Source organism: Rhinoraja longicauda, chromosome 15, assembly GCF_053455715.1.
Source record: "Rhinoraja longicauda isolate Sanriku21f chromosome 15, sRhiLon1.1, whole genome shotgun sequence".
Classification (NCBI taxonomy): domain Eukaryota; kingdom Metazoa; phylum Chordata; class Chondrichthyes; order Rajiformes; family Arhynchobatidae; genus Rhinoraja; species Rhinoraja longicauda.
The window spans coordinates 35,412,514-35,428,729 of NC_135967.1; the positions used below are offsets into that span (position 1 = coordinate 35,412,514).

Below are 16,216 nucleotides of genomic sequence, written 5' to 3' on the forward strand. Positions count from 1 at the left end.
TTGCTCATCTTAAAGTCCTTTAGTCTTACTTTTTTGTAATGCTGTTTCCGTTCGGCAGTCCAAATTTCCTGTGCCATAGGAGTATCCATGGATGTGCAAAATAAACAAAATCCACAATTTATTCATTAAATGTGATAGCAAGCTGCTACCAATGCACGAGCTGTGTTGGTAGCAGCTTGATGTGTGGTGTGAAATTATTAGGGTTTATAATTAGACATCGAATACCTTGATATTTTTCCAGATGATTAGAAATAGAGATACATTTATGAATAATTTATTCACAAAATGCTGGAGTAACTCAGCAGGTCAGGCAGCATCTCGGGAGAGAAGGAATGGGTGACGTTTCGGGTCGAGACCCTTCTTCAGACTGATGTCGGGGGTGGGACAAAGGAAGAATATAGGTGGAGACAGGAAGATAGAGGGAGATCTGGGAAGGAGGAGGGGAAGGGAGGGACAGAGGAGCTATCTGAAGTTGGAGAAGTCGACGTTCATACCACCGGGCCGCAAACTGCCCAGGCGAAATATGAGGTGCTGCTCCTCCAATTTATGAATAAGATGGATCAAGAATCAAGATAGAACTGCATGCCTAGCGAACTTAATTAGTTAACAAATCAAAGCACAGAACTAATCACATGAATGGATATTCTTTATATGGACTTTTGGAAGGTATTTGGCAATGTATTTCAAGAGGCTAGTTATTCAATGTGAAACTTGAGGAACTGCAGATTATTGAAGCGATAAGGAAATTGGCTGAACAAGGTAGGCAGTTAGATAAGTTGACCGATAGTGATGGTGGTATCCAAGACAAAGTGTTTTAGTGCCACTACATTTAGTATTAGTAAGTATTCACTACATTTATAATCTATGAATGCCCACACTACCACATTTCTATATTGCTCCCAACTCCACCATCAATTACATGTCCAAGATTGTTGACAAAACAAACAAGGATGCCTCTGTAAACTATATTAAACAGATGCCGAGCACTAGAGTACAAGGGATTAGAAGGAATCTGTTAGAAGTAATCCCAGCACAGTGGTACAGCTGCAAACATTGCTGCCTCACAGCACCAGAGACCTGGGTTCGATCCTGACCTCGGGTGCTGTCTGTGCACAGTTTGCATGTTCTCCCTGTGGCCGAGTGGGTTTCCTCTGGGTGTTCTGGTTTCCTCCCACAACCCAAGACATGCGGGTTTGTAGGTTAATTGCCCCTGGTATGTAGGGAGTGAGAAAGTTGGATAACATAGAACAAGTGTGAACGGGGTGATTGGTGGTCAGCGTTAACTTGGTGGGCTGAAGAGTCTAGTTCCATGCTGTATCTCCAAACAAAACTAATGTTGCAGGTATACCTTTATCTACCCTTTTCCTTCTACAGTATCCAATATTGTGGTGGTGGAAAGCGTTTCCAGCATTTTCAAATCATTGCAGCTTCCTTCATCAGACTACTTCTATCAATTGTTTGTAGATTCCAATTTGTTGAATGATGTTGAATGCTCCACTTATTGGACCAGTTTAGCACAAGATTAGCAGCAGGTTTTTTTTAAACTACACATTTTAAATGCCTCAATTTTGTTGTGTTTTTTCTGCTATGCCTCAAGGTCACCAGACATCTTGGCAAAGACCAAATAATTCAATATTTTAAACTTAATCATCAGAATAATATTGCTGCTCAAAATATGGCAGTACTCAGTAACGAGTGATTGGGGACAAGGGAATGCAGCTTAGATTTATCAGAATGATGCCTCGTACTTCTGGCAAGTCATTCCAAGACAAGGAACAGGGGTCAAATATTAGAAGATAGAAAAAGCTAGAGTAAATCAGCGGGACAGGCAGCATCTCTGGAGCAAAGGAATGGGTGATGTTTCGGGTCTTCAGACTTGTATATTATCATATATATTAGAAACTGGTCTTTCTGAAGGGAAGTTCAAAGACATCTCCAAGCAGTAGATGATAGCACTTTGGAACTCTGAATAATTGGTTGTTAATTCTGAGGTCGATATTTGTTAAAAGAAATTTAGGGAAATAATGCAAAGATGGCAATATGGAGTAAAGACACAGAAATCCATTGATTTTACTGCAAGGTGTATCAGGCTCAATAGCTAAATACTTATTATCTTGAAATACATTGTACATCTGCTAATCTTTTTAGATAATTACTGTTTTGCTGTAAATAATTAACATTACAGAAACCCAAGATTATATAGTACCAATAAACATTAGAATTTGCATACAATATAGATCAATGGATGAGCAACTCGACAGGAATGGGCCAGAGGAAACTACACAGACTAAAGAAATGGAGTTTTGAGAATCCAACTTCTGCACTGCCACCAAAAGTGTATTCAAGTCAAGCCCTCCACGTAATCACGAGCCTTGAAAATTATATAAACCAAAACAAAACAAATAAAATCCTTCAAAAATGCTGATGAAGGATCTGTTCTTTAGGAACATTAAACATTTGGCACTGGCAATTTGTGCCACGGGTGTTTTTGCAGTTTGTTACAAAATTCTACTTTTATCACGAGTTTGTGAATCTTTTCTTTTTTTTTAATTTTTTTTTTTTAAGATTGATCAGTACAATATTTTTCAAAAATTTTGTTTGCTCAATGTAGATTTAAAATACTGGAAATATTAAAAGAACATAATTAACAAAAAAAGTTTCATGAATGTATTATCTTTTTCAATAAAACATTAAAAGGGGAAATCTTCATTAAGGCTTTGAAGAAGCATTATGCACAGAGAATCCATTCGCAGACTCACTTACACATTCCTGGCAGTTGTCAAAGACAAAACATTGCTGCACAAACATCAAATTAAAATTTCCTCTCCAAATACAATCTACCAATAATGGTACATTCCTCGAGTTGTGAAATGTAATGAGCTTTACTTCCATTACTCCTCTCCAATTCCATCTTTGTTATCCCTACAATCCAATTACGCATATGAAACTCTGGACTTTGTGAAGATGGGCAGATATACAAATACAATGCAACATGCTTATAAATCCCTGACTGGATTTCTTCTGCAGTACTGTGTACAATTCTGGGCACCACATATAGGAAAAACATCAATGCCATGGAATATGGAACTTAGCATCCGAAAGGGCGGCACAGTGGCGCAGTGGTAGAGTTGTCACCTTACAGCGCCAGAGACCCAGGTTCGATCCTGACTATGGGTGCTGTCTGCACAGAGTTTGTACATTCTCCCGGTGACTGCATGGGTTTTCTCCGGGAGCTCCAGTTTCCTCCCAAAGATGTGCAAGTTTTTAAGTTAATTGGCTTCTGTAAATTGTCACTAGTATGTCGGATAGAACTAGTGTATGGGTGATCATAGGTCAGAGTGGACTCAGTAGGCCAAAGGGCCTCTTTCCACGCTGTATCTCTAATCTAAACTAATGCAGCATGGCCATCTGGGGCGGAGTAAAATGCATTAGCAGCTTTTATCCTCAGATGACAATTTCTCCCAGTTCCAAACTAAAGCTTAACTGTTTCAGCCAATTAACAGCTAAAGAATACAGGATACATGATTTCAAAGTTGCAAAAGGTACATTTTATGGAAATAAGCAAGGAGAATTAACGAAATCAGAAATTTATTGTAGCTCTATACATTGATGTACTTGGGAAAAACAAAGATTGACAATATAAATAAGATGGCGAGTTTTGTTGGAATGCAGCAAAATATCTTTGAATATGGTAATGGACATAATTAAAGCTGATGAAAATCAAGGTACCTTAACGAAGTGATTATTTGATATTATTGAGTAGACATCTGCCGTATTAGTTTTGACAGAAAAATAAGATGTTGATGGTGGTGACATGAGATTGAGGCCAAACACTTAAGAAATATCTAAGGTGCAAGGTGAGAATTTGACCTATGAGGAGAAAAATATGACTGGATTCCCCAAAAGAGAATTAGAAGCAGATTCAACTATAACTTGCAAAGGAATTGGTGTAGAATGGCTGAATTAATTGCTTACATAACATTCCTTTCACTCCTAATTAAGTCACATTTCATGACTCAGATTGAAACATTAACATTGAATATGTTATCACAATAAATAAGTGTCCATTTTCCAACCATGTGACCCTTTTCTCATTGGTATCTTCATGGTACTGCATATTCAGTAAATTTCACTGCATTCTACCCTGATGCACAAAAACAATAAGCTTCTTTCATTCAAACTCAGTAAACTCTGGGCAGTATGTGCCTTGGGTTGTTTAATATTAAATAAGAAAATAAAAGCAAAATAGTCATTGCACCTGTACGTGTATGTGCACTTTTTCCTTCTTCCCATGAGTATCAGATTACAAACTCTGACAAAGATTGCAATAATGTTCTGCAAATCTCATCCAGTTTTCCTATTCTGAAAAGTTAGTACTGGAGTAACACAAAGACAACAGTTTGAGACCCATTCACAGAACTCAATTGCCCTCATGACTTTCTTCATCTTTTCCAAACTCAGTTGTGTCATATTTCTGCTGTTTCATCTTGTTGACATCAAATACCTGCAAAGAAGTCACCTGTATTCTACCACAACCAATGAATGGCTAACGCGCACACACATCAGATTGTCAATGTCTTCTCTCAGTTCATAATGATAATGTTTGGTTAAGCATGACCTTCCATTTAGAAATTCTGATCATATTCTGAATCAGTGGAGGCTTTCTTCTTTTTCAATAAAGATTGGATTTTATTTACTACCATTTCTATTAAGCAAACTATTAAAAAAAAGGCATGAATTACATTTTCAGTCGCATAGTTAAATTTAGCAGTATCCTCAGCATTATAAAAACATTAGATTATCCAACAGGGACATCAGAGTGATGCCTCAGCTTTCATTGTTTTACAGATTGTGGGACTGAATTTGAGAAATGCCATATGGAGAAACAATTGGGTATAAACTGCCGCAACATGCCTATTACCACAACAGGTAATCAGGTGATGCTATCTCACTGTTCTGAACTATCTGGATAACAGGGACACATGCGTCAGGGTAATGGAGTGTCATCGACTACAGCTCAGCATTTAACACTACCATCTGCTCCAAATTCATGATCATGCTCCAAGACCTGGGCTCCTGTAGTTTCTTTTGCAACCAGATCCTTGACTTCCCCATTGGCAGACCTCAATCAGTAAGGATCTGTGACAACATCTCCTCCTCACTGACCACAGGTACACCTCAAGGATACATGCTTAGCTCCCTGTCTACTCTCTTTATATCCATTACTGAGAGGCTAAGCATAGCTCCAAAGCCATCTATAAATTCACTGACAACATCACTGTTGTTGGCTGAATTACATGTGGACTTGAGTCAGCATACAGAAGTGAGATGGAACACCTGGTTGAGTGGTGCTGCAGCAGCAACTTTTTAACTCAAGGAATTAATAGTTGACTTCAGAAAGGGGAAGTCAAGAGGAGACCAAATGCCAGTTTTCCTTGTTGGATCGGGAAAAGAATCAGCAGGTCCGGGGTGTTAATATTCAGAATGACTTATCCTGGGCCCAGTGCGTAGATGTAATCACAAAGGTGGCACACCAACACCTCTACTTTCTTAAATGTTTACACAGATTTATTGTAGAAAGTATACCGATATTTTTAGGAAGTATCATGATGGTTGCATCATGGTCTGGTACAGCAATTCCAATGCACAGGAATGCCAGAGGCCACAGAGTGGAGAACTCTGAGCAGTCCACCATCTAAAGCATCTACATGAGGTACTTCCTCAAGGCGGCAGCAACTATCATCAAGGATTCTCACCATCTGTGTTGTGCCCTCTTGTCACTGCTACCAACGGGCAGGAGGTATTGAAGTCTGAAGTGGCACGCACCATCAGGATCAGGAACAGCTACTTTCCTAGAACTATCAGATTCTTGAACCCGACGGGCAACCTTAATCCTACCTTGGCAGTGGAATGTTATTGAACACTTCTGCACTGTCATATAATTGTTTTCTTGTCTATTTTTGAATTAATGCCTATTTTTTTGCACACTCTTTTTCAGTCTTGCAGAATTTGTGTATCGTGTGTAATTTATGACTTTGTGTAGGCCCAAGCCTATATGTCTGTGACGCTACTGCAAGATAGTTAGTGAACCTCTACCTCAAGGTACTTGTGCACAGGTGAATAAACTTGACTTCCTATAACTACAATCAATTTACTTTAACACTCAGTTGATCTGCCCTGCTGTGGCCAGTGGTATTCTGTACATTATTTCATTACTTCCAATAAGCATTGTAAATTATCTTCATCTTCCATTCTATTTCCATTGAGTAAAATATTTCCCTTGGTGAAATCTACACCATTTGCTTTTATCACTGATAATCAGTTATCAAAATTGTGGAACTTCCAATGGTGTTCACTTCTAAAAATGTGAAACTGAATATAGACAATAGACAATAGTGCAGGAGGAGGCCATTCGGTCCTTCGAGCCAGCACCGCCATTCAATGTGATCATGGCTGATCATTCTCAATCAGTACCCCGTTCCTGCCTTCTCCCCATACCCCCTGCACAATATATCTCTGCACAAAACAGGAAGAGGCCATTTAATCCACCACATCTATGCTCACTTCTAGAGCACTCACCAATGACATTACCCCATTTATTTTCCTATACTAATGCTCGCCAAGATGTCCATCAACTTCCATCTGATTCTCCTTCCACCCATTACACAAGGAGTATTGAACAGGAGCCAATTAACCTAACAATCAGCTCATCTTTGGGATGAGAGCGGAAACTGGAGCACACAGAGAAATCCCACAGTCAAAGGACGAATGTGCACACTCCACATAGACATCACAGGAGATGATGACCAAACTTGGATTGGTGATGCTACTGAGCTACAACGCCATTCTTAAAATCAACAAAACATAGAAAAGGTACATCTTGAATGGATCACAAAAAAAGCAGGACAAATCAAAGCAGGCAAGCTTCCGCCCAAGTAGAACACATTTTAAAGTGCTATTTACTCTATTAATAACCCAAAAGATGCTCAGTTTGTATCACGCCAGGACCACTCAACTTGACACAACCTCTACCTGCAAGAGGACAAGGACAGCAAGCACATGGGAATAGCACCTGCAGCTTCACTTCTTCTGCCATTCTTACTTTGAAATATATTATCATTCCTTCAAAGTCACCAGATCCAAATCCTGGAACTGTGAACCATCAGCAGTGTGGAAGTATCAGCACCAGAAGGACTGCAATGGCTAAGGATTCACCAGCCACTTGTCAAGGACAATTAGAGGTACACAATGAATGTTGGTTGATATTCCAAAAAACACAATATATATTTGATTCATTTTAAAAAAAGTTTGCACAGTGGACATTTCATTAAAAATACTGCAAAGCTGTAAATTGTAAAAACTACTCTCGAAATTAAAAAAGATTGTGTAAAAAGTAAACTTTCCGGAATCTTCCACAGGCTCGAGAGCATGATTATCAACATTCCAAACATCCTGTTGAGTAATGGCGGCAAGGTTGGAGAGAGCCGGAAGCTATACATTATTTCTTGAGATCAACACCAGGACACAAACTGATCTTTTGGGCATCATCCAGGCCCGAGATAAATGATAAACCTTATTCAAACCTTGCAGACCTTGATTTTTTGTTGTAATTTCTTTGTTATTTCTAGGGTAAATCAGGTTTTTTTTTCTGGCTGTTGATTTGCATTAGAACATAGAAATGTATAGCACAGTTACATATCCTTCAACCCACATTGTCTGTGCCAAATGTGATGTCAAGGTAAACTAATCTCATCTGCCTGCAGAAGATCCATATTCCCCCATCCCTTGCATATCCATACACCTACATAACAACCTCTTCAACGTTACATTGCCTTGATGTTGTGTTTTAGATTATACATTTATTTTATGTCTTGCTCATTTTGATCAAACCACATATCTGCTAGAAAAATTAAGTCGTTGTGTATTAATAGCACCAGCTATTTGTATATCTTTATCCTATTCTCTCAGTGCCTATAGGTGGGTTTTTTTAAAAGAAAAGTTTTAAATTGTACATAATCAAATGGGGAATTTTAGTATCAACACATTTTCCTATATATTATTAAACTAAAGAGGCAAAATCATTTTATGCAAAGCACAGAACTTTTTAATTACAATAAGCTATTGATACTTGTTGCACAGCATTGAAAAAAAATTTTTTTTGTCCCACGCAGTAACTATAATAAAGCTGATAAAATTTAAAACATGTAATGCAAACAGAAACTGATCTCATAAATTATGACATCCTACACATGCAGTTAAAATGTCATTTAGAAATTGCACTCCCTTGCTCTCACTTCAGAAAAAAAGGGGCAAAACAAACACATTATTAATGTAGCTTGGCAAAAACAAAACCACGTTAAAAAAAACTGTAGGATATCATGGAATCTTCAGTCATTCTATGTCAAACTATCTCTAAGCATTATGTGCAATGCTGTGATCTGAAAATTCTTTCGATTTGGCAACTATGTTTTTGTACCCAAATCCACCATACTTTTAACATTTTATAATCCCAAGACTTTTAGAGATACAGCGCGGAAACAGGCCTTTTGGCCCACCGGGTCCGCACAAACCAGCGATCCCCGCACATTAACACTACCCTACACCCACTTGGGACAATTTTTACATTTACCAAGCCAATTAACCTACAAACCAGTACGTCTTTGGAGTTTGGGAGGAAACCGGTCTCGGAGAAAACCCACGCAGATCACGGGGAGAACGTACAAACTCCGTACAGACAGCACCCGCAGTCAGGATCGAACCCGGGGTCTCCAACGCTGCATTCGCTGCAAGGCAGCAAGCAACTCTACCGCTGTGCCACCGTGACCGCCCAGTGACCTCAGTGAAATCATTAATATTGAAAAATCTTTAATGTACTATCCCGTTCTAGGATGTTGTTGCTGTTAAGTTTATAGTAATCGGAACAAAAATATAAGATCATGTAAATCAATAAACTTTTTAGTTATACTGACATATCTCTGCATACTTTAAAGTGGTAGCAGAAACTGGTTTTATTTATGTCAGAACCGGTTCAATATTATTTCATGCAAAACATGAATTGACAGTCTGCAGTGTATCAGAATTATGTTACACGAGAACACTTTGGCAGATCATGGAATTTTTGTTCATATCACATGGCCTCACCCTACCTTTTGAAAACAAAACCACCTACATTTTTATTTAGTGAAACACAAAAATTCATTGTGTGGACCTCTGACAGGTACTGTATTGGTAGTGTGACTTTAGATCAGTTTAAAAGTATTACACGACATGTTGCAGTTGTCATTCACATATTGTTTTTTTCAGACTTTTCCCAATTCATCTCCTGACTTGCACATTTCACTGCTTTTGCAGTTCTTTTTTGTTTAGTTGTTTCTCATCTGTCAGTGCTAACCAGTCAGTAAAACAAATGTCAACATTAGGAATACTAACAAACAGAAATTTAAATGCACTATTTGACTGTGCAAAAATAGACTTATTGTGCATACTTGTGCACCAGATCAACATAGAAATAATCTCTTCTAATCCCATTTTCACTATATAAAAAAAAAAAAATGTTGAAATACAGAATTGGACAAAGTTCAAAAAGTCAATTGGATCTGATTGACAGACAGACTGCCTCGCCAACAGTCTGTCTGTCCTTTCTTTCTTTCTTTGTTTTAATTGTATGTGTTAAATGTATGTTTTTAGTGTTCTTTAGCTTGTGGGAGGTAGGGAGGGGGGGTGGGGGGAAACTTTTTCTAATCTCTTACCTCGACGGAGATGCGATTTTTTTCCGTATCGTATTTCCGTCCGCACTGCTGGCTAACTCTGAGGAGTTAGCGGCCTTTGCTGGAGACCGATTTTGAGAACTCCACCTCGATCACCTGAGGACTTACCATTGCAGAGCCCGCGATCCCTTTACCAGGGGTCGACCTCTGAGCTCCAACCATGGGTGCTTTTGGACTTAACACCATGGAGTCCGTGGTCTCTGGTCAGAGACCGACTTCAGGAACTCCAAGCCGCGGGAGTTTCGATCGCCCCCACGTGGGAGTTTTGATGTCCCCCAGGCGGGAGTTTCAATCGCCGCGGGTGAATAAAGTGGAAGGTGGTTGGACATTTTTGCCTTCCATCACAGTGAGGAATGTGGGGAATCCGCTGTGGTGGATGTTTATGTTAACTTTTATGTAGTTGTGTGTCTTGTTGCTTTTTTTTCATATGGCTGTATGGTAATTCACATATCACTGTACCTTAATTGGAACATGTGACAATAAAAGACCTTTGAACCCTTTAAATTACAGTAGATATTTGAGCTGGTCACCACTAGCAGCATGTCCTGAATTGGCATTGAGAAGACAATGTTAGCCTGCTCCTTGAATCATTGGAGTCCTTCCTATGAAAATAGTGCTGCTGGACAGGAATTTCCAAGAAACAGATTCTGCAATTATAAAAGGGTCTGTGATGCACTTCATAGTCAAGATGGTCTGTAACTTTGAGCGGATACTCCAGGTAGATGCGTTTCCATGCATCTGCTCACCTTTGATATTGGAAGCAATATCATAGATTTGGAAGATGCTGATCAAGTAGCAAATAACTACTTTATTTGATAAACGACCCAAACGGTGGCTGTAATATGTTTGTGTGAAAGGAATGGATGTCAATGGTGATGGTTTGGCAGTTAATCAAATGGGTTGTTTAATTCTAGTTGGAGTTGGACTTAAGTATCGCTGGAGTTACACTAATCGGGCACGTAGTGACCATCCCATCACAATCATGCTTTTCTGTCTGGTCATAACCAATGAATCATCAGCTTCTATTCCCATAGACTGTTGGTCATCTTCTACTCAACATGCCTACATGCCTTCTCTATTAGGCACAACATCATGTTCAGCAACAACTCAATTTTATAAATCTCATCATTGTTTTCTTCCATAGTCCCTTAACTTCCCGAGTAATTCAGTGATGTGACAGCACAGTGCCACATCTAGTAGAGCTGCTATCTCACAGCTCCAGATGACTCAGATATCTGATGTAGTCCATATGGAGCTTTCACATTCTCCTTGAGGCTGCACAGGGTTTCCCCACATGGTCCATTTTCCTCCTTATCCCAAAAGTGTGGATTGGTAGGTCATTGTAAATTGCCCTGAATGTGTAGGTAAGTGGAAGAATCTAATGAAAGCTAATGGTTATGTGAGAAGAGTACAACAAGATTAGTGTAGATAGGTGGTTAATGGTTAGGCAGGACTCGTGGACTGAAAGGTAGAAACAAGGAATTGGACATGTTTACAAAACATTTTTAGTTTACAAAAAAAGACAAAATGCTGGAGTAACTCAGCAGCTCAGGGAGCATCTCTGGGGAACAGAGATGGGTGACTACTGAAACACTTGTTTCTCTGACTAGTCTCCAGAAATATCTGACCTCCAGTTCCCCAAATTTAATCATTCTACTACTGCCCATCAAACCTTCAGCTGCCACCATTCCTTGTCAAAACCTCTTTACCCCCTCCCCCCCCCAAAAAACTACAATATTCCATAAAACTTATCTATTGTCATCCAGCCCAATATTTCATAAGTGACTCAGTACCAATTTGTTTGATAATACTCTTTGAAAAAAATGTCATGTGTTGCTTTCGCCGGTTTAAACGGCACGATATGAAGAGGTCAATGTACACCCTCAACAGAGAAGAATGAAACAGGTTAAGTTGTCACCCGTCTCACTGCTGTTGTTCGACCTTCTGCGCGGAAATTGGTTGCCACGTTTCCCTCCGTGAGAGAGGAACTCGCTTCAAAAGTCATTCACTGGCTGTGAAGTTTTTTTTGGGGGGGGGGGGGTGTGGGGAGGGAGAGGGAGAAGAAGGGGAGGGGAGCGTTGTGTACAGTGTTGTAATGGGTGCACAAACACACAACAAGGCCTTTTTGTGGCTTTGTCCATTCTCCGATCTTATCATTACCTTCATTCGGTGCACGGCTTTCCCATCGGATGCGGCCAGCATCCACACTCCCACTCCGGGTTTGTTGTACTTCTGTTGCCATCCTTGCGTTGATTCACACTGCTCCCGGAACGAGGCGAACACCAGGTCATCGGGGATCTGCACGGTGTCGCGCTCGGCAGACATGAGACTGGTGGAGCTTAGCATTGGGCTCAGGACCCGACACTCAGATCAGTTCCACACAGGCGACTTCGCAAAACGATCTCCTCCTGCCTGCCTCTCGGGCAATCGTTCTGCAATTGTTTAATATCTGGCGGCGACAGTGCCAGTGGGTTTGTGCTCCGACACCTGCCCGACTCTCCTCGCCACCTCAGCTCCGAGCACCTGACAACGATGACCCCGCCTCCGTCCCGCAGCTACTACAGGTGACGTTCGCCCGCCTCTTCACTGGTCCGCTCGGTCATCGATCAAAGGCGACACCTGAGACAGTAAGGGACCTTCTCGAAATTCACACCAGCAGCAGCAAGCAATGGCAAACGATCTCCCCCCCCCCCCCCCCCCCAAAAAAAAATAAAAAATCACAAGTTGCTTCAAGGAATGCCATTTCAGTATTTTTTTTAAAGCAGCCCAAATTCCCCGTGGGCAGCGTCTTAACTGTTTCTCCTGGAAATCTGGCCATGGGAAATTAACCGCGATGACCACATTACATGCAGAGAAAACCATTACCGTATCAAAGTTATTATTTGATAGTTTTTAGGAGTACCCTTGTTTTAGTCCAGAATTTAACATGTGTAGATTTGTGATTGTCACGCCATGTCTGTAAGACCACCTGTGAGTACCTGACTTTCCTGCCACCAAAACTTCGATACGAGGTCAGTGCCTTACCCAATTAGTTTTCCGTATCTTTCACCTGAATATTTCCATTAAATAACAAAATGAAGGCTTAGATACACGTGGATTAAAAAACAGCACAGAATTGGTAGAATAGTAGAATCCTTTAAAGATTGAGCAGAAGGTGCCCAATGCGAGGGGCATTGGTATGGTTTCTCTGCTGGACTCATTATATGCTCCTAACACATGATTCTGAATACTCCTTGGGCTGTCATGAGCCAAGAATTCCCAGAAGTCAGTGGTTTTCCTCATTCTGCTTTGCAATCTCTTTTCGTGGCAGAGGGTGGAATACGATGACCGTTTTGATATTTTGGGATCTGGCTTGGGGCATGTAAACGACCAGATAACCTTTTTATTGAATGAACTGTTTGGGTATTGCTTACGCCAAATGCTGGCAATTCTCACTTTTGCTTGACTCTGGCGATACAACCATTTCAAGTTGCTAAACACCATTCTCTCCACTATGTTGAAGGTAGATATTAATTGTATAGATCACGAAGAAGCTCTAAAGCACGACACAACATTATTTGGCATATGGATAAAATACCAGATTTGGTGCCAAGCATAATTACCTACTGGGTCAAACAATTACTGCACTAGTTCTACACTTGCAACTAGAGTTTGATTTGGTGGTAATCTTATGTGGACTTGCAGAGCCCAGCCAATAATGAGGTGCCCATTTATTGACTGTCATTCTAAATCCATACTATTGACTGCTATTCTAAGTTCAAGTTGTCACTCCCCTCTTGCCAATAATTTAAAAAAAAATTGAGTGAATCATTTGGCACCATAGCCACAAATTGTATTAATAATGCAGTGTGAACAAAAGCATTCTACATTTAATCTGAAGAAGGGTCTCGACCCGAAACGTCACCCATTCCTTCTCTCCCGAGATGCTGCCTGACCTGCTGAGTTACTCCAGCATTTTGTGAATAAATCGATTTGTACCAGCATCTGCAGTTATTTTCTTATACTACATTTAATTATCTTTGAACACTTTAATTTATTTGTTTAAAAACGTCCAAGATGGAAAATAAACCCAATTTTTGAATGTGCACGCAGCTGGAGGTAGGACGTTATATAATTGAACCTCCAGAATTAGATTTAATGAAAATTACCTAATCTCGATAATTCAGCGAATGAATAGATGAATCGGGTGATACCAGTGCATTGTATAATTTGGCAGGGACATGAGATTGGAAGAGGTATACAAAGATTCAGTAGTCTTATTGCTTCTGGAGCATTCTAGTACTGTCCTCAGATTTGTTGTTGCAAGGATTTCGAGCGGCAGACCCAACACAGAGGAGTGGAAATTCTTGATTGAGTTCCTGCTTTTATTGCTTTTATTATTGCACTGTGGGTGGCTAAATTTCGTCCAAAAACATACACATTGTAAGAGATTCAAGATATCTTTATTTGTCATTTATTATTGGACTGTGGGTGACTAAATTTCGTCCAAAAACATACACATTGTAAGAGATTCAAGATTCAAGATATCTTTATTTGTCATTTATTATTGGACTGTGGGTGACTAAATTTCGTCCAAAAAACAAGTTTTTTGGACGAAATTTAGTCACCCACAGTCCAATAATAAATGACAAATAAAGATATCTTGAATTTTGAATCTCTTGCAATGTGTATGTTTCAACAGACAGGGTTATCTTGTCTACATCAGCAATATTGCGGCTGTTTTCCAGTTAGTAACAATTGGTATTGAAACATAAGATGCTGTTGTGCTGGATAGTTGGATTTTTTTTTTTTCCTGGTTGAAATCCAGTTTTGTGCCTAAAATGGAGAGAGAGAGAGAGAGTGAGAGAGAACACAGATAGTATCCAAACAAACTGCGGTGTTGTATGTCACACAGATATGCGTGGGCAGAAGAAGGGCTTCGGTGGTCGGCTTCGGTAATCTCCGTCGATGATCGGACTCGGTGATATCCGTCAACGCTCGGCGCCGCTCGCTGGGTGAAGCCGGGTTTCCCAAAGATGGCGGCGTTCGGGATATTGAGTTATGAGCACAGGCCGTTGAAAAGGCCTCGGCTCGGGCCGCCAGACGTTTACCCGCAGGACCCCAAACAGAAAGAGGTAGGCAAAATCGTAGAGAGTCCAAGGGAGGACGGCCAGTCAGTCTTTCAAGCAGCCTGGCCGGCGGGGTAAGTAAGCCGGCGTGAGGGAGCCGGGCCTAGAGCAGCGTCCATGTAAACAATAAATAGTCTCTGTCTCTGGCCGCACTTGGGCAGACTTCAAGAACAACCGACGGGCAACTGATCTCCCACAGCAGTCCTCTGGCTCATCCAACTGCCTTCTGTGGGAGAGAGTGGCGAGCCCAGGGGGGGGGGGGGCCGGGGGCCGGGGGAGAGAGATGGGTCGGTGTGCAGCCCATTTAACTGTTGAGCCAACCCATCAATAATGTGTGTTAATGCGGATAATCATCATTAATGAAATCACAGAAATCCTCACAAACTCCACCGATGGAAGGCATAGCAGTTACAATGTTTACTATCGATTACAAAGTTGATACTTTAAAAAAAAAACTTTTATGCCTGCATTGTGTTCACTCTTTACCAGAGCCTTTTTATCCTCCATAAATTACAACAATTTATAAGCATTTGCTTTGTGCCACAACTTGACAAACCAGCACTCATTACCCAGATACTTTCTAAGCTTCATGGGCACAATTTCCCTTCCAGACGAGGTGAATTGACTTTGAAGCCTTACTTTCAAGTTATTCCAGTGCCTTGAGCCAGTTTGGTTTGTGAGTTTTTGTGTACACATCTCCATAAGTAATCTTGCCATCTTAATGTTTCATTATTAGTGGATGTTTCTTCAACACCTAATGACTAACATTTCCTCCTTGTATTCCTGATTTACGCCTGTTTTTAATTTTCCCAAAGCCCATGTTACGGTGTGTCATTTTCAAATTACTGTTTTGCTTTAGCAAACTTAAGCACTGTTGTTTCATAGTGTAAAGTGTTTTTGAGATGCCATTAACAGTGTTACAGAAATGTATCCAGTCATTATTCTTTGTTTTCAATGGCAGCAAATCTTATGTAACTTCTTAACTATTAACAATTATTTTACTCCATTTACTTAAATTATATCCAATGCCAGCAGCAAGCTCTAAATTGCAGAGACAGAAAGAGCTCGAAATACTCAACAAATACTCATCAGGTTGATGATTTTTCATCAGAACTGATGTACTGGCTTGGATTTTGTTGTCAGCTATAAGGTAACAACAATTAAGGTAACAAATTATTGATTGCTGTGAATGTTCTTTTTCACAACATAAGGAATTAATTTTGAGATTAGTAATCCAAGAAACAAGATTATCACAAAGCAGGCTGAGTAATCATATTGAAATATTCTTATACAGCAAACCAGGAAGCAAAAGGTCTAATTTTTTATTATCTTAGATGGAAA

General features: G+C 40.1%; 2 protein-coding genes across 5 annotated transcripts in view; one reads left to right on the plus strand and one right to left on the minus strand.

Moving 5' to 3' along the window:
• Nucleotides 1-12,388, minus strand: part of LOC144600644 (START domain-containing protein 10-like) — a 34,035-nt gene extending 21,647 nt beyond the window's left edge. Inside the window, exon 1 of the mRNA XM_078412490.1 lies at nucleotides 11,928-12,388. Within this exon, the coding sequence (XP_078268616.1) occupies nucleotides 11,928-12,113 (186 nt within the window). The 5' untranslated portion in view covers nucleotides 12,114-12,388. The remainder of the gene's footprint in view (nucleotides 1-11,927) is intronic.
• The window catches only part of med12 (mediator complex subunit 12), a 107,811-nt gene continuing 103,754 nt past the window's right edge, over nucleotides 12,160-16,216 (plus strand). For 2 of the 4 annotated variants that reach the window (XM_078412485.1, XM_078412489.1), the window contains exons 1-2: nucleotides 12,162-12,394; nucleotides 14,662-14,881. In XM_078412485.1, the coding sequence (XP_078268611.1) occupies nucleotides 14,783-14,881 (99 nt within the window). In that variant the 5' untranslated portion in view covers nucleotides 12,162-12,394; nucleotides 14,662-14,782. Of the gene's footprint in view, nucleotides 12,395-14,086; nucleotides 14,190-14,661; nucleotides 14,882-16,216 lie in introns of those variants that run through there. The other 2 variants (XM_078412488.1, XM_078412487.1) reach the window with 2 other exon arrangements.